The sequence below is a fragment of the Denticeps clupeoides genome, chromosome 2 (assembly GCF_900700375.1).
Source record: "Denticeps clupeoides chromosome 2, fDenClu1.1, whole genome shotgun sequence".
In the NCBI taxonomy this organism is placed as follows: domain Eukaryota; kingdom Metazoa; phylum Chordata; class Actinopteri; order Clupeiformes; family Denticipitidae; genus Denticeps; species Denticeps clupeoides.
The window spans coordinates 23,399,374-23,425,856 of record NC_041708.1 but is presented as its reverse complement, the minus strand read 5'-3'; the positions used below and the strand labels follow the sequence as shown (position 1 = coordinate 23,425,856).

At 42.8% G+C, this 26,483-nt stretch overlaps 2 protein-coding genes across 3 annotated transcripts in view; both read right to left on the bottom strand.

The window, feature by feature from the left end:
- The window catches only part of reck (reversion-inducing-cysteine-rich protein with kazal motifs), a 37,612-nt gene extending 31,526 nt beyond the window's left edge, over positions 1–6,086 (bottom strand). For both annotated transcript variants that reach the window (XM_028968560.1, XM_028968561.1), the window contains exon 1: positions 5,847–6,086. In XM_028968560.1, coding sequence (XP_028824393.1) covers positions 5,847–5,916 — 70 coding nt within the window. In that variant the 5' untranslated portion in view covers positions 5,917–6,086. The remainder of the gene's footprint in view (positions 1–5,846) is intronic.
- A 3,820-nt stretch (positions 6,087–9,906) lies between these two features.
- The window catches only part of col15a1a (collagen, type XV, alpha 1a), a 58,226-nt gene continuing 41,649 nt past the window's right edge, over positions 9,907–26,483 (bottom strand). The window contains exons 17-42 of the mRNA XM_028968835.1: positions 26,326–26,385; positions 25,753–25,788; positions 25,622–25,657; positions 25,339–25,401; positions 25,203–25,238; positions 25,018–25,101; positions 24,862–24,927; positions 22,774–22,827; positions 22,130–22,210; positions 21,989–22,024; positions 21,095–21,148; positions 20,888–20,944; positions 19,980–20,030; positions 19,844–19,885; positions 17,971–17,992; positions 17,259–17,336; positions 16,875–16,900; positions 16,660–16,758; positions 15,774–15,915; positions 15,583–15,656; positions 15,004–15,132; positions 14,174–14,224; positions 13,840–13,902; positions 12,704–12,901; positions 12,392–12,504; positions 9,907–10,909 (exon numbers count right to left, since the gene is read on the bottom strand). Of these exons, the coding sequence (XP_028824668.1) occupies positions 10,639–10,909; positions 12,392–12,504; positions 12,704–12,901; positions 13,840–13,902; positions 14,174–14,224; positions 15,004–15,132; positions 15,583–15,656; positions 15,774–15,915; positions 16,660–16,758; positions 16,875–16,900; positions 17,259–17,336; positions 17,971–17,992; positions 19,844–19,885; positions 19,980–20,030; positions 20,888–20,944; positions 21,095–21,148; positions 21,989–22,024; positions 22,130–22,210; positions 22,774–22,827; positions 24,862–24,927; positions 25,018–25,101; positions 25,203–25,238; positions 25,339–25,401; positions 25,622–25,657; positions 25,753–25,788; positions 26,326–26,385 (2,022 nt within the window). The 3' untranslated portion in view covers positions 9,907–10,638. The remainder of the gene's footprint in view (positions 10,910–12,391; positions 12,505–12,703; positions 12,902–13,839; positions 13,903–14,173; positions 14,225–15,003; positions 15,133–15,582; positions 15,657–15,773; positions 15,916–16,659; positions 16,759–16,874; positions 16,901–17,258; positions 17,337–17,970; positions 17,993–19,843; positions 19,886–19,979; positions 20,031–20,887; positions 20,945–21,094; positions 21,149–21,988; positions 22,025–22,129; positions 22,211–22,773; positions 22,828–24,861; positions 24,928–25,017; positions 25,102–25,202; positions 25,239–25,338; positions 25,402–25,621; positions 25,658–25,752; positions 25,789–26,325; positions 26,386–26,483) is intronic.

Here is a 26,483-nt window from a genome sequence, read left to right as displayed (position 1 = left end):
GAGATTAAAGATGCCTCAGAAAGTGTGATGCGGCTAATGAGTGAACAGTAAAAGCTAGAGGTGTGAACCTTCACTGTCCAGTGATGGCCCAGTGGTTAAGGAACCGGCCCCGTAATCAGTAGGTTTCCGGTCCGAATCCCGATCTGCCAAGGTGCCACCGTCCCCGCACACTGCTTCCCGGGTGCCTGTCATGGCTGCCCACTGCTCACCAAGGGTGATGGTTAAAAGCAGAGGACACATTTTATTGTGTCACTGTGTTCTGCGCTGCAGTGCCTCACAATGACAATCACTTCACTTTCACTTCACTGGCCATTCGATTCCATTCGATTACGATTATCAATGCACCGAAATGTATCCCATACATTTCTCTACATTATTTCAAATCCTGTTTTCAAATGTGTCAGTGAAATGAGTTCTCAACCATTTTGACCATTTTTCTGCGTCCACACGGGCGTTCAGCACAGGCATTTGGATGCTGTCAAATAAACGCTGCATGCAATGTTTTCTTGCCGTCAATTTCTGTTGAAATCCTGACAAACGTTAAACAGCGATGAGCATTGAGCATCATAAGAGAACGGCAGTGAAATGGCAATCAAACGCAACTACAGGGCGCATCGTAGGCCAAACTCATACTCCTCCCACTTTTTTATTTTCGCCACCGCATCGTCCACCATCTGCATCGTGATGCATGGATTATGAGCTAAATTTTCAACACCCCTGCTAGAAGCGAGACAGGATTAGGTGGTGAGTGTATGGGGAGCAGCTTGTGGGCAGATGTGAGGCCTCCATGAGCGGAAGCAGAGACAGGCGAAAAGGGGACCTGATGGAATGGAGGGTGCATGGCCTTCCAATTTATGTAAGCAATTTTCTACTCTCTGCACGTCAGTGTTTACAAATCCATTTTAACATTCACTTTTAAATATGTAGCACAAACCAACCTCACTAATCGTATCCATCAGATTAAATTGAACATTAGACAGACCCTCTATTGATCTTGTAGGAAATTTAGCTTGCAAGCAACATTATGTCAAACATTTCGCCAACCTTATGTCAAAGGCATTAACTAGCAGTGACGGTGGCGTAATACCACTGTGTACCTAAAGAGGTGACAGCGAATCACTGCAGCTGGAGAGCACAAATTAACCAGGATGGCAAATCTTACACAAAAATCGCAACTTTAACAATTCATTCTGTTTTTCAGGTCTAGGGGAAGAAAAAAAAAGTCACATGATGTAAGACATTCGCCTCAGATATTTGCAGCAGCCTAAAGAACACATGGCAGGCATCAGCCAGCACAGTATGGATCAGCCCTGATGAGCAAACTGCGCCAACAATTGGAAAGTGATACAGCATGGTGCCAAAGGTAATCCTGTCAAACTGTCAGGGGACACAAGAGATCGCCCGCCAGGGGGTCGAGAGAAACACAATGGGGGAGTGAAGCACTGAATGGGCCAAGGGGAAGTGACATACTGCAGGACAAACAATGCCGGGGTCCATATTGTCTTTAACCAAGCTGTGATTAACCAGCTGTTTTACACCCAGCTTGTTTCCAGAGGGAGTCCCTGGTAAACCCAGCAGTGACGAGTTTCAAGGACTTCGGCCATTGGAACAAATGCCCGAGCCAGGCGGTCGCTGCCAGGCGTGTGGAACACAAGCGCCGCCGCCCAGACAACCTCCCGCTGGCAGCGTGGGGAAGGCATCACGGCGAGTTCGTGCGGACACCTCCTCCGCACTCGTCTGTCTTCCGTCTGGGGCCCGTCGGCTGAGCGTACGCAACACATGGCACCTCAAAAGTGGCCGCGCTCAATGTGATGCCCACGTGGAAGTCAGAAATCAATCAGCGTGTTCCGACACATGCCTTTATCACCAGGAAAATGGGACATCTGTCACACACACCGGAGGAAAAAAAAAACTCCTCGTTTCCTCGCAAAGTGATGGAATTTGCATGCATGTGAAAAGAATCACAAGACGTGAGAGGCTCTCGGTACTTGGCAGATGCGTTCACGCTGTTTCTACGCAAAATCTTTGGTCCATCAACTTCATGTCGTAACCTAATTTGCTTTTTTTTTTTTTTTATCTCAACATGGTGACAAGATGTGAGTGCGTTTGTGGGTCTACCGACCAGTACAGCTCAGGAAATTGAAAATGTCCCCTGCTGAATGAAACAAGGGAATACACCCTTCAAACCGTCTGTTTTGAATTTATTTATAAAACCTTCCGGGGCTGAAAATAGAGCTGCCAGACATCCATGATAATATCTCATTACTCGGACCTGGGACAACATGCCATTTTAAGCACACAGCTGAACCGCCTTGTAAACAGACTTCAGTCGCTCATGGCTGGCGGCGGGGAACTTGGGTGTGACTTCAGTCTCCTCTTGGCCTTCTGCTTTCCTATTTGTTGCATGGCGCTTCTCTGATGCACTGTTTACAATACGCTACGGGCTGCACTGCTATCGAGGAGGTAGAGCGCTATGACTGGATGATTGGCACGCAAACCAAATTTCATCCCTATTTCCATATTTCTTTCAAAAAAAGTGAAAACAGAGCAGCTACGCAACTCGTTTCCCACCAATAGTGAGGTGGCTCTGGTCTGTGCACCAAATTCTACATACAGTACAGGCCAAAAGTTTGGACACACCTTCCCTTTCAATGTGCTTTGTTTATTTTCATGACCATTTACGTTGGTAGATTCTCACTGAAGGCATCAAAACTATGAATGAACACATGTGGAGTTATGTACTTAACAAAAAAAGGTGAAATAACTGAAAACAAGTTTTATATTCTAGTTTCTTCAAAATATCCACCCTTTGCTCTGATTAGCTTCAAGAGGTCGTCACCTGAAATGGTTTTCCAACAGTCTTGAAGGAGTTCCCAGAGGTGTTTAGCACTTGTTGGCCCCTTTACCTTCACTCTGCGGGCCAGCTCACCCCAAACCATCTCGATTGGGTTCAGAGGCCAGATCTCCACTTTTTGTTAAGTACATAACTCCACATGTGTTCATTCATAGTTTTGATGCCTTCAGTGAGAAGCTACCAATGTAACTGGTCATGAAATTCCTAACTAAAAATCCTAACTAAATCCAAAAAAGTTGCCTTTCCCCAGTGCGAGCCCACCAAAAAACAGTGGACATCATTCGAAAATGCATCGCACCGCCTTGCAGCCTCGGTTCATTTCTGCTTTTTTTTGTTCCAGTATTCTGGTTCAGTAGAAGGATCTTACACAGACCAAATAAATCTGCCAGAGTTCATCAAGATCACTTCTGACCGGCTACCGGTCAGGTTTCATTACACCATCTTTTCTTATTTTAGCAGACCCTCTGGTACCAAATTCCCAGCAACTAATTACAGGTTCCGTCCCCCTGCAGTAAGTCAAGGTCAAATGTCTTGTTTAATTACACAATGGTAGTAAGTGGGGTTTGAACTTTCGCCGTCTCCTGGTTGGCGGACAGGTTTGTCGGCAGAAGCTAAACAAAGTTGAGCAGACGTGTGTTTCTCTGCAGAGGATTTCTTAAGAGATCCAACAACGTTCCTTGATTCAGTGTAACGGCAGGGTATGATTACCGGTTGAGGTCACCTCGCTGGCAGAGCACACCCATCCTCCTCCAAAGGCTGCAGAGTTCCCCCACTTTTTCCATCGTATGGCTAAGGCCGGCCTGGCGCGAGACGACAGAGGTTCGCTTCTGGGCGGGACTGGCTACGGGAGGAATTTTGAGGTGACCCCCAAACACAGCTCACTTTTCCTGCCAGTCGACTTCCTGTAGGAAATCCCCCGCCCCCACCATTTCTCGCCCGCCCTCACATTTTTTGCTACTTGTTTCCCCAGGGCTGCCCCCGGCAAACGGGCATCTCCGTCTGGCAGATAAAAGATGAACCGCGACGCCCAATGCATTCTACAGCGAGACCACCAAAACAGAGTCGGCCTTCATAAAGCCGTTTGCATTAAGATGGTCCGCCTTTTCGGCTCTGCTCCCGCATTCCACTGTGGCAGCCCGGTCACTCACAGGGGAGCGAACATAATGCTTCTGGGTCAGGGGTCACTTCCTGTGCATTAATTAATAGCAATCTGACAGAAGCTGGGAGGCATTAAAGGCTTTTCCTCCAGGCAGAGGTCCTTCCTTATTCCCCAGTTCCAGAGAAAAAGAATTCAGACAGGATCTGAACCGGGCCACGCCCTGGGCCGACCGTGCACATAAATGAATGAACGAGCGGCACAAAACATCCAGCTCCAAGCCTCATGATTGAGGCTTTCATTTATTAAATTTAAAACATTTTCTTTTGGCATTTTGCTTTTAAATGCAGATCGCATTCATTCCAAACACCAAATTGTGGTCTCGCAATGCTAAATGTCCACTGAAGTGTCCCGCCAGCTTCCAGCGCGGAGACAGCTGTGGGCTTTAAGTGCCCATCGGATCTGCAGATAAACAAATCAATTCTATTTCAAGCTGCGGTCAATTAGTAAATTAGAAGAGTTTGGAGGGTTTTTCTCTCATGCTCCTCTCATTAGTTGGAGTGACTACGCAGCAATTACCGCCCCAGTGGGCTCTGTCCACGGTCCACGCGCTCCCAGCAGAAGCTGTGGCTCTATGCCCACTGGGTGCTCGCGCAGTAGTCAGTGAAGATTTGGGGGAAAAAAGAACGAAATTTGTCACTTGATGATTGCACCAATTAATAAAATAATGCATAGCAACATGTCCTGCAGCTTTACGCAAGGAACCGTTCTGATCCTGACAGTCTCTGGAACCCTCACCCCCGGATCTGGGTGTCAGCAGCGAAATCAGTCAAAAACGACAAAATCGAGCCCATCACTCATTAAGACAAATAAGTTTAAAAAGCCGCTACAAAAGTGAAAAAGGAAACAGCAGAAGTTATATAAATATTATATATAAATATATATAATTTTAACAGCATTATTAACGTTTTGACGATTTGAGGTAAGAAATGTACGTTTTTTTCTTCTTGTTCATGGTCTTACTTTGAGGATGCAAAATTGGTTACAGATGCTTTCTAGGCAAGAAAAAAATAAAAAGCTTCAAAAGGCAAGAGCTGTATGTATATCGAGTGATATATATATATATATATATATATATAAAAAAAAACGCAAATTGATAGCCCCACATGCTACCCATACGTAATGAACGAAATCCTGGGGAAATTACTAATGAGTAACCGTCTGGCTTCCATGTCTCGCGTCTCTCCGTCCTTCCTGGCCGGTCTTCATCCAGTAATCATATTTATTTACTCGCCGTCAACATATATTGCCCGACAGATGTGACAACTGCAAACAGAGGGGCAGGGCTGGGCATTACGTTACCATGGTAACGATATCACATCCACATAACATGATCTCAAGATCATGAGCATCAGTTCAGTCACTATTAAACACTATTAAACACTATATAAACACTATATTGTTCTGGGCCAGTCAGCAAATATGATCAACGACACACACACACACACACACACACACACACACACACACACACACACACACACACATATATATATATATATATATATATATATATATATATATAATTTTTTGGTTTGTTTTTATATATATATATATGCCTGTAATTCCCTGTTTATGATTATATGAGTCAACAGAGAGAGGCTAAAAAGAAAATTAGAGGAAGACCGTTTGAAAAGGCGTCACGGCAGTAGGATGTCGGGAATGACGGGAATAAGCGGGGATAGAGACGGGAAAGGGCTCCGCGACTTGGAGAGGCAGGAAGGCGGGCGGACCGCGGGATGCCGGAGCGGAGCAACAAGTTAAAAATCCGAGGCGATGAACTTTTCTTCCTGTCGGGATGAAGCGGGAGAGCAGCGGCAAGCGGCGCGGACTCACCCTGAGAACGAGCCAGACGGTGGAAGTTGAGGGCGACCAGGAAAAAGCTGATGTGGAAACACACACGCATCTTCCTGCAGTGCCGAAGCGCATGGTGAAGTCAAAGACGAACGAAACCGCGCCGCTCCGGCCAGCTCCGCGACGCCATCTCCGAGCGCCAGGCTGCGTCAGTGTGCGTCCGTCCGTCCGCACACACACAGGCCGCACACAGGAGACGGGGACCCGGACCCCAGCGCCGAGGCGGCGAGTGCGCATGCGCAGACGGCGGCTGGAGGGCTGGAGGGCTGGGCTACAGAATATGGAGGGTGATGGAGCTCGCCAAAGGAAATAACACGCCAGTACTTACTTTTTTTTCTTTTTTGGGGGGGGGGGCGACGTTTGCTTTGCATTTACCGTTTTGACTTTCTGTTTTTGAGCAAAGACTGGTGTCCAAAACTTTATTTCTTAAATTACGCAAAATGATATAATTCACTGGCTATCCATAACCGCATGGTCACCTTAACATAAACCAGAATACGAATAAGACTACCAGTTAAACCAGTAGCCAAAACACAACGAATGACAAGTTAAAACGAGAACTTGGCACAAGGCAAAATGGTTCAACAAGACATAACATTATTCAAGAACAAAAAGAACAACCCATGGCGGGTTATCTGTGTTTGAGATGATGCTTATAAGAAAACTAAACTCTACCATACACAGTATACTATACGATAAAGTAGTCAAAAGTGGCTGGTCATGACTAGGTTTATGCTGGACATGGACGCTTGTGAAAAGTAGAAAAAAATTTCTGATTATAACATAACTATAACTACATAATTACAATTAAACCATTATAAACTACTTTATTGTTAGTCAAAAAACATTTAAGCAAGGCCATCCCATCCAAGTGGGTCATTTAATCTAATGTAGAACTAGTTTAGTCAGCTGATTATATTTTTCTAATCTTTTAAATCTCTGTTCGGTGGTAAAACTGCTGTGTCAGTATTCAGCGCATATGCAATTATTCCCTGAATTAGCTTAGTAAAAGCAAACACGAAACTTCAGACTGTGAAATCCTTTTCGACAATGAGCCCAGCCCTCAGACGTGTCGGCCACGTCGAGCCCCGGGCTGAGAAGTTCATTTGCTGGTGCTAATGGTTTCTGGATGGGCGAGCAGGTCACGGATTTGTCCGAGGATCTTTAACCCCCGTTCGCGGGTCACATGGCAACTCTGACATGTGAGGGCCGCCCCCCCGCTTCACACAACATGGTGGGGAACAAGAGTTGACATGGAGAGGATAATGGCTGCTCGTCCTGCGGCTAGCTTCTTTTCAGCTTCAAGGCGAACATCTGACCTCTGACCTTCTCTGGGGGCACCTCTATTCACAGATTTGGCACAGAGTTCCGCACAATAGAGCAACTAGCACAAGCTCTGTACGGGACATGTAAAAGAAAATGGCTATTTGTTTCTGCAATTCTTACATTAGATGCATTTCAGAAAAAAGTATGTTAGTAAAAAAGCAATTTTCTTTCAAAGAATAAGATATTATCAATAAAAACTAGCAATAAAATATGATGTCTTGAAGTAAACACTGAAACATCTGATGTTGCAGCTTGTCAGTGTACTTAAAATGTTATGTTAATTATATGCAGCTTTACAAACTGCATAATGATGACAATTATTAATAATAATATATAGTTTTGAAAAAATATTGTACAATATGTTTGCTCTTAGCAAACAAGATAATGGAACAAAAGAAAATAATTCATTATTTGAATTAAAATTTTATATAAATCTTCTGACATTTATCATTATGCAGACATATTTTACCAAATTAGTTTCTAGGCATACATTTTAGGCAAACATACCAAAATATTCTTGATTCTTCCACAGAGCAACAGGCGATGTTTAGGAATAATAAAACTGTCACCACCACCATGGTAATGACGATTGAATGGTCACAGTAATATAGACCTCAGTATGCTAAAGCCCCCTGTTGACGTTAATAACCTCCTGTTTTCAGCAAGTAGAAGAATATTTTTGGTGCAGTTATATGTTCAGCTTTTCCGACCTTGCGACATCTCCCGTTCTGAAAAACACCCTTTTTTCCTCACCAAGTGCGATTTGCTAATTCATCATCATGGACATCCTTTGATGGCCTTCACAGTGTCACACTGATTGCCTACAGAGTGCCATATGAGAGGTTGTGTGTGTGCCATCCAGATTTTGAAGTGAGATAACACTTAATTTCAGACCTGGAGGTATAGCACCCCCCCCAACACCATTAAGTTAATGACATGTCAATGTGGGATAAACTATGTTAAGCTACAGCAAATGAGGGTAGCCGAGAAATCACTAGGTGCGCGTGGCCGCAAGCCTTTCCAACGCAGCCGGAACAGCAGGACGTTTGAAGTCTGCAGGCAGGAAAAGGGCTTTCTGAAAGGCTCAGTGATTAAGTCGTGTTTAATTACTCATTGCACGATAAGGGGCCTTTCAATCCGGCCACACCCACGTCCGCGCACCACTCTGTCACTTCCTGTGTTCTGCTATAATCGCTGTATGTGTCCCAGGGCTTTGAGCCTTTTCAAGTGGTCGATGCCAGAGAACGTCTTGAAAGAGCGGGGCAGACCGCAGAGAAACGTCCCCCAGTTCCTCAATGTGGTTCGCACATGTAGCGCAAATCACCCACAGTTGGACCCGGGTCGCCCACTCGCGTAAAGCTCCGAGTATATTTAGTGATGCCTGCACATGAAATTGAACCGTAGGCCTCATTAACCCTGACCGCACTTAAACGTGCACCCTAATCACAGCCTTCTCTGCTAATGAAAACACACAGCGGGCTCATTTGGACTGTAAATCTCCAGAAGAAAGTCACCTCTGAGATTTCGGCACGGCCTCCTGCTGGCCAAAAATGCCGCTTGCCTCCTCTGCAAACAGACTCTATATACCACGGTTGCAAAATCTTCATCCACAACAGACTTTCTAGCATATGGATCATTTTCAAATTTCATTTGTTGGGATCCTAGGACGTGTTGGTCGGTGAAGGAGTCTTCATGGACTGGGAAATCATGGATGCATTTCTAAATCCTTGAGTCAGCAACTAAGTGAAAGTGAAAGAACATGATACACAGTACAGCACACGGTGACACAACGAAATGTGTCCTCTGCCTTTAACCCTTGGTGAGCAGTGGGCAGCCGTGAAAGGTGCCCGGGGACCAGTGTGTGGGGGACGGTACCTTGATCATGGCACCTCCCATAATAGTTATGTAGTGTCTTTTAACTGTGTGAAAAGGTTTTGCATGATGAAAAGTGACGGGGGGTAAGAGATGGTACAACAACAAGTTCCGGAGTCTTGTGGAGGTGAGGAATAAATTCCAGATTCCGTTTCTTTAAATCTCCATAAAATATTCAGCTCAACTGCTGTTGATTAATGATCTAGCCGTGGAACTGTGCAGGAAAGTGTGCAAAACTCGTTGCCCACCATCCCCCTGGGTGTTCACCCTGGTGAAGTCTCAGTGCCATTAGGGGCAAACAGCATGGTGTCAGGTAACACAGTGGCCTGGTATTCCATTTATACACTTGATGAAGGTACCTATTGAAAGGAAAAGTGTGAAAACTGGCTATACAGCCTCTAGGGTTCATGTTAATTTAGTTTAGTAATTGGAGGATAAGATATTAAGATTGCTGTGGGGAGGCAATTTTTAAAAATCTCTCCAGAATCAAGGAAACCTCATTTTATTAAGTGTGACATGTCAAAACTGATTGATTGGAACGTATGTAAATGAAGTGTGTGCTGTGAGAACAACACCATCGGTGTGAAGATTTCCAAAACACGCTGAAAGACCTAAGCAAGTGCGAGGTGAACACGGTCACGCCAGACCTGTGGACAGCCAACCTTGAAAAGATTTTTCACCATCCCTCTGGGGATCGAATAGGCTCTTAAGAGCTGTAGACTTATAAAAGTGAACAAGTACTGGCCGAGGTCAGTTTCCAGGCTCAACAAGCAGGGTCCAGAACGACGCTGGTATTTAAAAAAAAAACTGGTTTCAAACATTATTTAGTACAATGTGCTCTTGGTGACATCGGAGCTTTTGATATTTTAATGTAATTCGTTTGTCGACATTACTTTTAACTTGGTCTGGCTCTGATTAAAAAAGTTTATGTAAAAAACAGACTCCCTCTTTAATATTCCTCAATTTCTTTTCCCTTTTGAACACAGGAGAGGGTAGATCTTATTCATTCTCTTTAAACAGCAACTGTTGTGACAAAAATGCAGTCATGTCATTTCTTAAAAATAAAAAGTTAATTTGATTCAACACTGTACAAAAACCATAAAAATGGAACACAGTTCATTTGACAAGTGGAACTATAAATTACAGAATTATCCCCATTCATTTGACATTCAGTATATGTGCGGCCACAGTATAAATAAAACTTTTAAAATTAAATTAAATACAGAGAGAAAGCATCTTGGTCAGGGAAGGCATTTACCAATTTTAAAAATGGCAGAACTGGGAAAATAGAAGTATGAAAAACAACTACAGTGCATGAAAATGAATTCTGGGAGCTCAGTGTGGGCTCGACCCTTTGCAGGGACACAAACTGTCAACAATTCTTCATAATCCATGAGGTTAAAACTCGGATGATGAAAACAGTCTCTTCATAAGGTGAAGATGGTCGCTCCAGAATCCCATGTGATGTTTTCTTTAGCACCATATCCCAGTCATTGCTACAACAACGGGGGGAGGGATCTGTTGGACACCCATATTTACACCTTTCTGGAATGCAGGAGCTGATGGCCGCCGAGGGTTAATTTCGGAGGCCGCTCGGCCGACTTCTGTAGTAGTAGGTGTATCGGTTGCGGTGCAGGTCCTGGGGTGAGGAGCTGTCCGGGCTGGTCTCTATGCACAGCACGATGAACTGGTTGGAGCAGCTTCGGCTTTGCTGGTTCAGAAGACCAGTGTAGAGGAAGGAAGCCTGCCCCACGATGGCCATGTCCCCGGCCCGCCAGGACTCACAGTTCTTCTCCTGCACACGCCGGCCCTGAGTGGACGAGCCGTGCCAGATGGCCTTCTGGGGCCTGTGCGAAACACACACACACATTATCAGGTGTAAGTGGCTGTATCAGGTGTATCAGTGGCTAAGAGGAGTGACAAAGAAACATGAATATGAAATACAGAGCTTCCAGATGCTGCATGTTACATTTAAGTTAAGTTAAGCAAGCCTGCACTCACAGGTGATGGATCCAGATTGCCCTGGTGACTGAGGATGCCACTGTCATTACATTATGTAACTTGGCACTTTGAGACATCAATGTATTAAAATTAGAGAACATTTAAATAAGATGCTTAGAATGTGCATTGTATAACATCTACAGACCTTGAAAGTTTTGCATGTACACAGACTGGTATATGACAGTAAATATGGCAATAAAGAGTATGTCTATTCATTGCAAACACTAAAATGTTATCATTCGTTATTGGGTAATGTTCCAAAGTATTGAGCCTTGGCCTAGAAATTGTAATTTAGTCTGCAGAGAATAAACTGTTTGTTATAAAACAAAGGTTACACGGAGGTACACATGGTGCCAAACACCTGATTTAAGTTCAAGTGAAGTGATTGTCATTGTGACACACTGCAGCACAGCACATGGTAACACAATGAAATGCGTCCTCTGCTTTTAACCATCACCCTTAGTGAGCAGTGGGCAGCCATGACAGTTGCCCGGGGAGCAGTGTGTGGGGACGGTGCTTTGCTCAGTGGCACCTCAGTGGCACCTTGGCGGAACGGGATTTGAACCGGCAACCTTCTGATTACGGGGCACAGTTGAAGCACATTTGCATTAGCCGGGAACTTAAGACTTTTTGAAGGCTTTTCTTTCAATCTCTGACCAATGGCTGGGTTTAATTATGCTGCGATGGTAATAAACATGCTATCAAATACGTTTATTGTAAGGGGCATGTGAGACAAAAAAAAATTGGTTCTGAAACGTGAGACACCACAAAAGAGTTCATAAACTGCAATAAAAAGACGACCCGAAAACCCACAATTGCTAGTCTGCCGTCTCCTCCCCACATAGTGTATCAGGACGGAGGTTATATTTAACCTGTTGCCGCATGAGTGGAAATGAATGGAAAGACGGCGCAAGGGCGGCATAAACAGAGTGCAGTTGAAAGAGGGTAGAATGTGCAGAAAACACAGCTCTGCATGGAGCCACCATGACACTGACACTTCGAAATCATCTTTTTATATCACTGGCTTGTTTTCATTCTGCTCTGCACCTAGTTTGTGGGGGGGGGGGGGGTTGTGGCGTAGGATGCTTTTGCAGAGTTGAATCTTGCAAAACTGTGTGACTGAGATAAAAAGTCAGAAGACCACAGAACAAGGTGTCACTTTAGAGCTCAACCCACCAGGACAACCAGAACATTTGGCAGTGTCATTATTTTTCAGTCTAATGTAGGCTTCCTAAGTGTCAATAACGCACAAAAACAGAGCCTGAAATTGACTGCCGTTGGCATCCATTGTGAACTTGAACCCAGTTGACTTAAGCCATGCCACTTACCAGAAAGGATCGTTCATCACATCTCGTCCATCGAAGGAATAGAGCGGGATGCCGATTGGAAGAACACTGCTTTTGGTGAAGATATGCTCAAAGTTCTCAAACAGAACTTCGCCCTATTCAAGAGGATTCAAAGAACAATGATCATGGTCACAATTCAGCCTTCAGCATTTGCACTATGAGCAGAGAACATTTCAAACCAACATATATTCTTCATCTTTTTTTTACACATCAACATGCAAACGTTATGCTTTAGCTTCATATTTTGGTGCAATATGTGCAGTATATAGACCTATATTGGCCATTGATACTGACCCTGAGGTTGATGACAGGCACGTTCCTGCGGAAATGAGGATGGATGACCTCAGCCAGGTCCTGGAGATGGTTGGAGAGGAATGCTTTGTACTGGTCCCGTATTCCCATCGCTTTAGCCTGGGTCCGGCATGCTTGGTCTGCACCGGACAGGGAACCCATGCTCCCGGCCACAGGTGTATTCAGTGCCACCAGTCTGAGCTGCAAGAAGGTATATGTTGGAGAAGAAAGAGGTCAGACCTAAAATTATCTAAAGGTCCACCAGGCACTCTGCATGAAACTGTCAATCTAGAGGAACAAGAGGTATCTGGGTCCATTTCAGAATATCGCAAAAGTTAACCATATTGTGTTGCACTGTGGTGTTCTAAGACTTTCTTTGTTTGTCTCTTCAGCTGAATTTGTCCAACCATCTTTGATCTCCAGTTATTGCCATGTCCCTAAGAATAGATTCCCACTAAAGACATGCTCTTTACTGTAGAAATTGACTTAAAATTGACTGTGCATGCTGAGAAAGCAGAAGGTGGCCAAAGTATTTAGATCACAGGATGCACTGCTGATTGGCACATCTCGCCAACAAAGAGGCTGGTCCAGTCATTCAAATCCAGTTCAAGTTTCAGCTAGGCACTTCTTTTTCCTGAACCCAGGCATTTCAAATATCTGCGGAGTGGAATGGAGGTGCATCTCCACCTGGGAGTACAGCCCGATCTCCTGGGTTTTCACAAGTGACTGAGCTGCTCAAATAAACCTAGACAGGCCAGCGAAGGCTCACAGCAAGAGAAGACGGATCGCCAGGCAATTTGGTCTAAAACTGGAGAGCTGGCAACCACAGGGAAATGACATTTTGACTCCTGTTCATTTTGAGGCTTGGCAGGAGACAAGCAAATGATTTTTTTATAGCACTGGTTTCTCACCAAGTCATAACAACTGCAGAATTACATGTTTTCTTCTTTCTTTGTCTTTGTTTTTTGAACACACAGGCAGAAATTATGAGGATATGGACTTTGATTAATTGTCAATTTTGCTCTGTACCCATTAATATCAACAACTATCATACACAGATGTTTAAATGGAAAAACAAATGAGCATTAAAACATTTTTTAAACAGTGCATTAGGCAGCATGTTTTACTTTCCCGCTTACCGCTCTGCCGTCGTAGATCTGGGGGGCGTGGCTGAAGCTCTGGGTCACAGACCTTGGTCTTGCCTGAACAGAAGGTCACCATTAGCACTTTACTTAAACTTAACCATATATTTTTAAAATTACATTTGCAATTCTGATGTTCAATGCTATTTTTGTGCACGCTACCCCCTGCCCACAAATATTGCTGGGATTTGACCTTTTGGTAATATGCATGTGTTTTTAATATCATAATGTAAAGTGACTTTGCATATCTTTAAAAGTGCTCTATAAATAAAATGTATTCTTATGTAGCATTATTATTACTGATGCATAGATTTAAATAAGCAGAATTTACCTCATCTTGAGGAATGACCGGGGAGAGCTGGACCTCAAGCAACTGCCCAAGCTGAGAGGATGAGTGGATGGAGAGAGACAGAGTACAAGAGATACAGAGAGAGGACATAGAACAACAACAATAATAAGTTTAATTGCAAATTTATGGGAGCAACTCACAATGTTTTTATCGATCCATTAGCGCTACATTTCTTTCTCATTAACACCTCAAATAATGAAAGATTTTCAAACTAAGCCTTCTAACAGCAGTCATATTTGGCTAATTAATGTTCCTGTGAAGAGGAGGATGTTAAAGAGCTTTCGGATTAGACTCAATATGAAAATAATGGAGCAATAGGCAGTAATGTTACCATAGTGACAGGTTTACAGCGGGTACTGTACAGCGAAAGCATTATGCAGCACGAGTAGCGACGAGTAGCAATTTCAGTGGGTAATGACAAGGTTATACGCAGGTTTAAAACATTAACAAACATAAACAATGTTACTGTAGGCAAACTAAATTTCTAATATGCAAATGGAATGCACATTTGTTGGATATATATGAGGAATATGAAAATAATTGCCATTAACATCAGTCTTGTTTCTGTTCACTTTAATGTTATTTAAAGCCTAGAAATAGTTTAGTAATATCTTACGCATATGTCTTAAAAGAAGGAAACCTATTTCATAGATCGTGCAAGGAAAAGACATCATTATGAAATAGTAATATTATGAAAAATATTAGAACTCACAGTGAGCGGAAATCACCACCATTGGGCGATTGCATCATAATAAATATATGATTTCTGCTCTCTATTTAAACAGTGGTGCACATGGGGACATGTTAATTACCACAATTTCTTTCCAGCCTCGTGGGACTTTGAGGTAAAGTTTGGTAGTTTCAGTCACAAAGTACAGCGTCCCATCAAGATCCAGGTAAGAGTGCTGAGTCATGGCCTGAAGACTTGCGAACGTCTTCACCTACAACACAAATGTCTTATTATTCTATCCAGGACGATTGCATTGGGAAAAATGCTGAATATACACAGAATAAATATGTGTTTGAAAGTGAAGTGATTGTCACATGTGATACACGGCAGCACAGCACACTGTGCACACAGTGAAATTTGTCCTCTGCATTTAACCCATCACCCTGAGTGAGCAGTGGGAAGCCATGACAGGCGCCTGGGGAGCAGTGTATGGGGACGATGCTTTGCTCAGTGGCACCTCAGTGGCAGATCGGGATTTGAACCGGCAACCTTCTGATTACGGGGCCGCTTCCTTAACCACTAGGCCACCACTGCCCCAGAGAGCAGCAGGGCAACAGGGGAGATATTCACCTATGATCATAATACACCCTCTGTTTGCAGTGTGTGTGAGTGTGTGTGTGTGGGTGGAAAAAACAGCCATGCATGGCAATGTCCTTCCTACCGCTCCAGAGCCCCCAGCAATGCCTGGAGCTCCTCTTGGTCCGGGTGGTCCCGGTGGTCCAGGGATGGTGACAGCTATAATGATTGGGCACAATAAAGTCATCATAAATTTCACACCATTATAGTCTTCTTTTTCAAGTTTATAGTAAGGTTAAACTCTTTTTAAAAACTCCTGTCATCAAACGTTCTCACCGGAGCCATAACCCGGCGGTCCACGAGGTCCTGGTGGTCCTGGGGGGCCAGCAGGACCATCTCTTCCAAATCCAGTCACCCCAGGGAGGCCTGGTGAGCCGGGATATCCACGGGGACCAACAACAGATTCTCCTTTGGGCCCCTAGAAAAACCACTTAAGTTCAAATCTACAATTCATGTTTTCAAATGATTCTGCCATTGTATAACCCGTTGGTTTGCATATGAATAGAGTAATAAAATTACTATAACAAGATAAAAATGTGAAATTTGGTATAGCCTATGAAAATAGTTCCATTACATTACGTACAATTTTATTGAAAATGCCACGACTAAGAGTTGCAGAAATGCAAAACGCTTGTATTAAACGCTTGTTTGTTCCCTGGAGTTGAGTCTTTCCCTGCATTGCGCCTCGTGACATCCACACATAGCCACACATTAAGTCGAAAAATTCCATCTGTTTCAAAAAATAATTTATGTACCATGCATATCTTAATAGATTTTTTTTTACTTTCTTCAAACAAGAATTGGAGAAATCTCCATCTTGGCTTAAAGCAATTATCAGCATCAGTGTCTTTTGGGTTTGTTTCTTAATCGCATTCTCTTTCATCTCAGTAATAGGCTTGGCGGCTTACAAAGCTCTAGTTCTCGCTAATATTTGATGAATTAATCTTTTTGCAGGAATTACTTTTTGGCAGTTGAACAGAACCAAATGCTCTCAAGCACAATGGAACATGAAAATGGTCTCTTGGAACGCTACAACAAGAGAGGAGGGAATTGGAAGAGAGTCTGAGAAGGCCACAGCAGATAACAGTAACAGCGAGAGATAGATGCGGAGGGGAGAAGAGAAGATGGATTAAAGAGCAGACCAGTGTAATTCTCAACTCACCACCAGACCGGCACGCCCTGGTATACCAGGTAGGCCCGGGATCCCTGTCTCGCCTTTCTGACCCTTCTCGCCACGAAAGCCCAGGTCACCTCTCTCTCCCTGCCAAACACACACAAACCCCAAAGACATAAATACAACATCTAATTATCTCATCAGAAGAGGCCAGATGCATATTAATAAAATAATAAAATGAAAACAAAGTAAATCAAACTCACCGAGTATCCTTTGGGAAGGAGAGTAACTGCAATGAAACATAAGGCCGTGCCATTACATTCAAATACAAAAATTCATAAAACATTAATGCTGAACTAGAAGATGGATATGAAGACACTGAATATTGTCATGGCATAATGGCTGCTGCAGTAGAATATATAGAATTTTTTTTCTTTGGAGGACACCTTCATTCACCTCAGATCCAGTCAGGTCACAATGCCGTGCCCATAAATCATACAACAGAAACTGCCAATCGATTTCTGCTTCTTGAATGTGGCGCTGGCTGGAAATATTTGGTATGTGCATGGACCCGATGGACATTAAATATTGAGAGTGCATTTGACAGGAGAGTGGGTGCTGGAGGTGATGTGGGTGTAATGACATACAGGAGGATGTTGGCAGTCCTGGGAAGCCCCTCTCCCCTTTCTCGCCTTTGGCACCAGTGTACAGACAGTCAGCGCCCTCTATAGGTAAAAAGAAATAGACAGAAAGAGAGAAAAAATCTAAGGAGAATATATGTTGTAATAATAAGAGAAATAAGACGTGTAACGGTCATGCAGATGATGTCATTAACATACACTACCATTAAAAATGTAGGGTCATTTTGATAGTTTTCCATTAAAAAACATTACAGAAGCTTGAATGGAAATTTTCCCAAATTAATAAGAAACAATCACAGATGAATTGTTCAAAATAACAATAAAGTGGAACCAACATGGTGATGCACGAGATTCTAAACTAGTCTGATTTCGGCAAGTTTTATCGTTCCTGCTCCTCCTCGTCCCCAATGAGGAGTTGAACAGTTTGATGGCGTGTGGGTCAAGGAGTTGGTCTGGACTGGAATTGGGGAGACTTGTTGGGCCTCATTATATTTACTCAGATAATCCATTAATTAGTAGCGTCTTCCAGATACCATAGTCATTTACAATTTCTGGTCATGGTTTTTGAAGGTTTTCAATTTAATTTTCTATCAAACCTGATGCCATCTCTAAATTACCTACAGGGCCATGACAGCCTTTTCCAATGAAATAAACAAGCAAAATGTTAATAAATGCAGTTTTGACCCAATTTCAATTGTTCAATTTGAACAATCCTTACCTTCTTTAGAATTGCCATGAACCTGAAATAATTTACAAAAACAACAATGACACAGTTAATCTCATAACCAGGAATTATCCTGAAAGCCATATAATTTTGACAATATTAATATGGAACTCCTGCAAGAGGGGAAAGCAGATGTTGCTCTGATACACGCAACATCTATGTCTGGTGTACAGCAGGCACAAAGCACAGCGTCATCGCAACTACGTTTTATGGATGTTGGCAGATGAGTTACAAAACAGGTCTGGAAGGACGCGCAGATGTTTGGATGTGAGCATGATTTTTCTTCAAAGCTGACTCTTGGGGGTGTTAAGAGGCAGGGCCACATTATGTTGATTTGCAAAGTCAGCCATTAAAGGTGCCCACGGAGCAGTGTGGGGAGACAGTACCTTGCTCAGTGGCACCTTGATGTCTCAGGATTTGAACCCACAACCTTCAGATTATGGGTCCGCTTCCTTACCCACTAGGCCACCACTGCTCCAATGCCACATATGGTACTGTTAGTTTACACTGCATCCAGAAAGTGAGCATCTCTTTTCCCACATTTGCTATGTTACAGCCCTATTCCAAAACTGATTAATATTTTTTTTCCCTTAGAATTCTACGCACAACACCCCATAATGCCAATGTGAAAAAAGTTTACTTGGTGTTTTGGTAAATTTATTAAAAATTTAAAAAGCTGAGAAATAAGTATTCACAGCCTTTGCTCATTACTTTGTTGATGCACTTTTGACAGCAATTACAGACTGAAATATTTTTGAATATGATGCCACAAGCTTGGTACACCTATCCTTGGCCAGTTTGGCCCATTCCTCTTTGCAGCACCTCTCAAGCCCCATCAGCTTGGATGGGAAGCGCCGGTGCACAGCCGTTTTATGATCTCTCCAGAGATGTTTAATCGGATTCATGTCTGGGTCACTCCTTTGATAGCTTGGCTGTGTGTTTAGGGTCGTTGTCCTGCTGAAAGATGAAGAGTTCAAGAGCTCTCTGGAGCAGGTTTTCATCCAGGATGTCTCTGTACATGGCTTCAGTCATTGTTCCCTCTATCCTGACTAGTCTCTGAAAAACATCCCCACAGCATGATGCTGCCACCACCATGCTTCACTGTAGAGATGGTATTGGGCTGGTGATGAGCGGTGCCTGGTTTCCTCCAAACATTGGAGGCCACTGTGCTCATTGGTACCTTAAAAGGAGCAGAAATTTTTCTGTGCTCTGACAGGAACTGTCAACAGGGCAGTGGTGGCCTAGCGGTTAAGGAAGCGACCCTGTAATTAGAAGGTTGCCGGTTCAAATCCCAATCCGGCAAGGTGCCACTGAGGTGCCACTGAGCAAAGCACCGTCCCCACACACTGCTCTCCGTGCTGCCCACTGCTCACCAAGGGTGATGGTTAAAAGCAGAGGACACATTTTGTTGTGTCGCCGTGTGCTGTGCTGCAGTGTTTCACAACAGTTTTTTCTACAGGTGAACTCCAATCCACCCGCTGCAGAAACAGGAGGCACCTGAGCTCAATGTTTTTTGCCAAAACCACAAGTAAACTTTTTTCACATTGGCATTTTGGATTGTTGTGTGTAGAATTCGGAGGAAAAAATTAATTTAATCCATTTTGGAATAACATAACAAAATGTGGAACAAGTGGTGCCCTGTGAATACTTTTCGGATGCACTGTATGATATTATTATTACCAATATTATTAAAAAAACAAAAAAAACAAGAAAGTTTTAGTGGTACTGTCACTGGTACATACAACTCAATCAAAACCTTTGTTGTGGTATTGTGGTATGTGGTACTAGTATATGATCAGCATCCAGCACTTGGTGTGTAAAAGCATGCAGGTCGGTGTAGTGAGGAAGAGATAGAGGGCTTACTTACGGGGGTTTTGCAGTGTGGTCGTGGGGGGACAGGAAACACTGTCTTTAAAATCCAAATAAAAAATCATTTGGGAGCTTGAGAATGAAAGAGACATTTCATTCCAAAAATAAGTCTTTTACACAGAACTGACACCTACCCCATTGGGACAACTGAACATTCCTGGTCGTCCCGGTGGTCCTGGTGGGCCCTGGAAAAATTGGTATAATTACGCATATAACATTCCACCCCATAATTCTGCTCGATATCCTAAGACGGGGGAAATCTGTAACGGAGGGGGAGTAAAAAACGTACTCGGCGTGGATGAAAGGCCGTTTGTGAGTCACAGCAGGTAAAAGTGGGCACAGCCTGGCATGAGCATGTCATTAACATCAGCCGACCTGCGGGCTGGCGTCTTTTACGAGCCAGTGCTAAAACAACAGTGGGCTGGCAGTCTGGCAGCAGATGAGCACTTCAAAGCTTTCAACAGTGTGAGGCCGAACCACAGGTGGTGTGTGTGCGTTTATGTGTGTATGATTTACGCACATCGGTTGGGGTGGGGTGGGGGTCGCAGTGTGCACAGGTACTTCCTGTCAATGTTGAACATTCTGTTGAACTGAGCAGCAAAGCAATCTGCGTCAGCCCAATAATATGCTGAATCCAAGTCTAGAGTTCAGGGCCAAGAATGTTCTAGATAGTTATACTATCAAGTGTGTAATGGGATTTCATCTCGTTAATTAGTTGCTTCTTCTCTCATGGCTTCAGCTTTTATCTGGTTGCAGGTTTTCTTGTGCTCATCTGGACCATGTTTGACTGAGCAAGCCACGTGGATCAAAAGAAAATTGAAGATGCCTTTTGTGAATTAACATCCGTTGCTTTCAACATTTTTAGATTATTAGAATTACCACAGCTGACCTCTAGAATGTCAACCAAGCTGTAATTGCTAGAAATGGAGGATTTCGTTTGAAAGAAACAAATATTATTTCAAATAAAATCCATTCATTCTAACTTTTAAAAGTTTGTAAATGACATTAAACTTTGGTAGTGAATTAAATAATAGAAACTTACCGGTATAAACACAGTTTCTCCCTTTTCACCTTTGAGACCAGTCAGTCCAGGGCGACCCTGCGCGATGAATATCAGGCAATGCAGTGTCACACAGATTCAGGAATAAAATCATCCAGACATGTCAACATGCTGTGACACCAACATTTACTGATGTCAAAGCCTGGAATACATTTCTAGACAAGCGTATTCTTTATTTCTAGTACTTACAGGCCGGCCTGGCAGCCCAAGTTCACCTTTAGGTCCAACTGGTCCAATTTGTCCCTGTTTGGGCAAACATATGCACACACACTGAGGGACTCACATCCATAACTGCATCAGCAGCAGGTGCTCGGCTTCAAAAAACCTATTAGAAATGATGCATGTGCCTCCTTCTGGATTTAATTGTTAAGCTGTCTTAATTTAAATTTTAGTCTAGTCTTTGTGTTAAGCTGTCATTTTAGTTTTTATTAGTCTTCGTCACGTCCACACTCATTTTAGTCGACTAAAAGTCAGAGCTTATTTTAGTCCAACTCATCCATAAATATTTTAGTCCAGCTTTAGTCAACTAAAACTGATGCCATTTTAGTCTAGTTTAAGTCTTACTATGCACCTAGGAGAACAGACAAAAACAACATTTTCTTTTAGTCAAACCCATTTCATTCTTATTACTATATTATTGTTACATTTTAGACAAGGAAGACGTTGTTATTTGTTCCATCTTTTTTGACCACTTATTCTGTTTTCTTTTCCACTTCATTGTAAAGAGCATCCGAAGATCGCACTCTCATTTCAGAACTGTGTGCCCGGATGGGATATTAAACAAAGAAATAACACAAACAATATTACATGATATATTTTGTTATAGTAATCATTCACATTGCATCTTGTCTTCATCGCTTAAAAAAGGTTCGTTGACGAAGATATTTCATCGTTAATTTTGCTGACGAAAACAACACTACTTCTGCTCCTATGTGCCACTATCTGGCAGAATGTGGGGGCAAACACCCACGGATCCAAAATGCCAGTCGCTATTGGGAAGTGGGGCAGCCTTTGTTGTGCTTTGTTCTATTCAGGAAGCAAAAAAAGGGGAAAGAAAAAAATCACATTATAGAAAAGACTTACTCTGTCACCAGCTGACCCGGGCACCCCACTGTCACCCTGCGTAGCAGAAAGTGAAAGTGTAAAAATCTCCTCCATGCTTAAAGCCATCTGATAAGTCCGCAATTATTATGGCGAGAAAGCCTTCAAAAGACGAAGACTCACCTTGACCCCTTTGGGTCCCTGCGGTCCCCTCATTAAAGAGCCGTCAGCAGCAATAACAATCCCTGGCTCCCCCTTTTCACCCTGGTCACACACACAGGTTAATGCACCACACATGCACTCCACGGCACCTGAAGCCCTAAGAATCGCGCGAGATAAGAATCGCGCCTGGGATGGATTCGCTGTATTCTGTCTATTCCAGACTCCGGAGTCTGGAAGCCATTAAGCCAGGCTTCTAGAAGTATAGAGGTGCGCTTTAATCACCAGCGTTGTCTCCAATTTCACACACTTCTCACCGATCCTAATCTGAAAGGCAAAACGCTGGGAGGCGGAGGAGCCTGCAGAGAAGCCTACAGCTCACGCTTGCGTGTAAAAGCCCAAGAATGCCTGGAGTGCTTTGCTGGAAAAGCACACCCAGTTGTTATGGAGCCGAAGGACATGAAGTGACTGCAATTCAGTTTTTTCTGCATTACTGATGCCATTTGATCTTGCAAACAGTTTAATAGTCCATGCGAAGGCCAAGAACACTTCCACACCCTTTCTTGTCAGGTTTAGGGATTAAGGAAATTTCAGAAACCCCATTAACATTGTATATACAATATCACACAAAAGATTACTTATGAATGAACAATTATACACTTCCTTACCTTTAGCCCCAAAGGGCCCTGTATCCCAGCATCCCCCTTTGGACCTCTGGGTCCCTAAAAGAACAAGCATTTGCACATAAATGATGCATGTCTCACTCCAAAACAGTCTAGAGTGCATGGCAAACTATCAATAGATTAGATGATCTTACCTGCAGGTCCACTACATGCAGCAATAAAATAAATAAATAAATAATGCATATCCATAAGCAAAGCATGTTGAGTGAAAGAAGCCTGGTTTGAACAGGTCTGTAATACAGGGTATACATTACTACTGTGTAAATATAAAATATACTATAATCAGGGAAACCAACTCAGCAAAAAGGCCCTCTGACCGAAAGCTCATGTATTTTTTTTTTTCAAATCTCAGAGCAAGGCCTGATTGTTTCTTCAAAATCTGGCAACACATTATCCTAAATATTCAAAGACTGTTGTATACAAATATTTATCATGGACATGTCTGTTAAAAGTGTATTAAATATTTTTTTATTACAGCTATTACATGTTCATTTATATAGTTTATATAATATTGTCATGTCTCTTTTCTACTCTGTTCTAGTCTGTTCTGATTGTTTCTTCAAATTCAAATTTTTATTTGTCAGGTACACAGTCATACACGGTATGATATGCAGTGAAATGCTTTAGCAACTGCTAAAGACCTCAATATATGCAAATATTGCAAACATAACCAAATATTCCACTTTTATGTTTTTAACATAAAATATGTGTAGGGTGAAGGTGTGCAAATGTGTAAAGTGAAAGACCCGCAACACTTTGTCCTAAACATTCAAAGATCGTTGAGTACCAGGATTGATCATGGGTGTGCACTGTAACTATTATTTCAATATTTGTTAATTTATATATTTAAAACTAGAAAGATTTTATTTTAAATGTAAAATTAAATTTAGTTCCAGGATTTACCATTGGTGTGTCTGTTAATTAAGAAATCAGTTATTTGTCACCCATGTGTGCCTACTCTAGCAAAGAGAAGGATTTAGCCACAAGCAAAATGCTACTTTTCATCAGAGCGTGACTTTGCCTACACCATTACGGTGACTGAATGAAAGCTGTGAATGACAGCTGGCAGTGTCGGCTCTTTGTCTTCACACGCTCTGACAAGGTCTTCTTCCTGCTGGAGGGATTGTAGCCGAATAACAGGTATGGCGTATTGTTGTATTCTCAAAGGGGAGGGTTTCATGTATCTGAGGTTTGTGCGGTTTTCCCAGACGGAATCCCGTTCGCTTGTTTGGCGTTCCTGATAAGTTGCTCACTGATGAAACTGACGTGGGATCTGAAGGATAAACATGGATGACAGGCTGGTGTCTTGTTGATTTGGCTTGTCATGAAAAGGGATATCTGCGCGTGGGAGCGAGTAATCATGTTTGACCATAATTCAGAACAGAAACAACAAAAAATGCTGCAATTAACTTTGATTGGAGAAAAAAAAAGCAAAATGTCCATTCCAGTTTTTGCCACAAAGTCTTACAAAATCACTGCAATTCCAGCATGTTCTGGAGCTAAATCAGAGAAACTGATACAGACATTCTCTCTGTGAGAACATCACTGAGGGCCTCAAGATTATGACTGTTGACTGACAGACCAATGGAAACTGTTTTTTAAGATACAAAATCAGGTATCACGGTGTGATATGGCAACTCTGCTGCATGCAAGCATAATGGCCTACAAAGGGTAGGGTTGAAATAACCCAGCCAATTACCAGGATGGTGCTACCATCCATTGAGGACGCTCACAACAAGTGATGCAGGAGGAGAGCCATTAACATCTCCATGCTCTGTACACAACCAAAATACCATCTGTGAGGAGGTACTGGACAACCAGATTGTAAAAACAGGCACCTCACCACCTCACTATCTAATGTGCAACATTTTTCTGTATACCTGTCTGTATGCTGATTTTATTATTACATATTGTCTGTATTTTGCATGACTTTTTCTTTTTAGCTATTGTTGCATTTATTACGTATTCATCTTGACTTTCATCTTGACATAGCAGTAGTTAACGGAGAGCAGAATAAAAAAATGAGCAGATGCTCCCTTGAAACTACAAAACTTTTCGCTCAGAAACACTCACCGCAAGCCCTTGGAGCCCCGAAATCCCTGAGAAGTTGAACATTCCGTCCGTGTCATTAAGCAGTAGCTAAGAACAAACATTGAGGTTCATTATTACTAATCAATACTACCAATTAACGCAATTTTTAAAAAATTGAATAAATGTATTGGGTCGTACATCCTGGAGGTTCATCAGGGCCCCTGGAGGTCCAGGAGGACCTGGCGGCCCAGCAAGACCAAGTCCATCCCGGCCAGGTTCACCCTGAATTACAGTAAGTAAACTTCATTATCAGGACAAGGGACACAATTGCAACCAACATAAAAGAGGCAGGCGTGATTGGACAGCTGTATTATTGATAATACCTTCTGTCCTTGGTCCCCTTTTTGTCCCAGTGGCCCCTAGAAGAATGATTAAAAATTAATTTATACATACAGCACAAAATTTATGCCATATCTGATTTCATTAGTCCATCTTAATGTTAACTAAAAGCAGACCAACCGTTTCCCCAGGAAATCCAGGAATTCCAGCAATCCCTTCTGGACCTGCTGCTCCAGGTTCTCCCTAAAGGTTAAATCATTTGATGGTCATCAGATCAACATATTGATCAACTAATCAACATATCAACTAATCAAAAACCTTGAGTTAAATCAGGACTTCCCCGTAACCTTCACACATTGGAAACGCATCGGAAATTAAGAAGTAATGGGAAGCACACGGATGTTTCTTGGAGGGTATGTATGTTGGAATGTGTGTGGATATGTACAGAATTATCAGCCCTTACCGGTTGTCCAGGAAGACCATCTGCACCCTTCTGACCCTTTAAAGAGAATTGTGAATAGTGAACATGATGTTTACCAATTTACACTACAGCCAACATCCAGCGGCATGTCACCTTTCTCCAAACTTTCTTACCTGTGACCCTGCAGCACCAGGCTTACCAGGAGGGCCCTGTTAATTAAGCATGAAACTGAATAAGGCCAGTGCACACAAAATACTGCCAAAGCAATCATTATTACAAAGCCCTTGGTGTCAGATCAGACAGGGGATAACTGTGAACTCTCAAGACACTATTTTCAAGCTAGAGCTAAGTTCACCATTACAGTACGGGCTAAGTGTGGGGTTTGTTCACTAGTCTTCCCCAGGCTTCCCATAAATACATAGATCCTTCACGATGTGCCAGTTTGAAAAAAGTGCCGTTGGTCTCTGAGGAGATCCCCAAAATATGAGGGTTAAATGATGATGTGATTGCGTTCATGAAAATGGGATGTACACCAGGTCACAGTGACCTTGACTTTACACCTTTGGCCCATGTCACACTGCCCATTCAAACTAATGAACCAATTTAGCTTATGAAAGAGTGCAAGCCTTTAGTGCAAGCCAAAGCCCCGTATTCATTCAAATTGAAACTAGACAAGATTATGTAAACTTTAAGTGACCTTGGTTGGCAGAACAGCCTCCTCTCGTTCCTATGTTCTTCCTACTCACCGCTGGCCCTGTGGGTAAGATCAGTCCCATTGCACTAAGTTCTCCTGAGCCCTCCATCACCTAAAAAAGCAAAATTGTATTTATTTTTTATTACAGCCCATTAGTGAGTGACAAATATGACCTTTTACACCATTATAATAAAGGCATACTATATTATA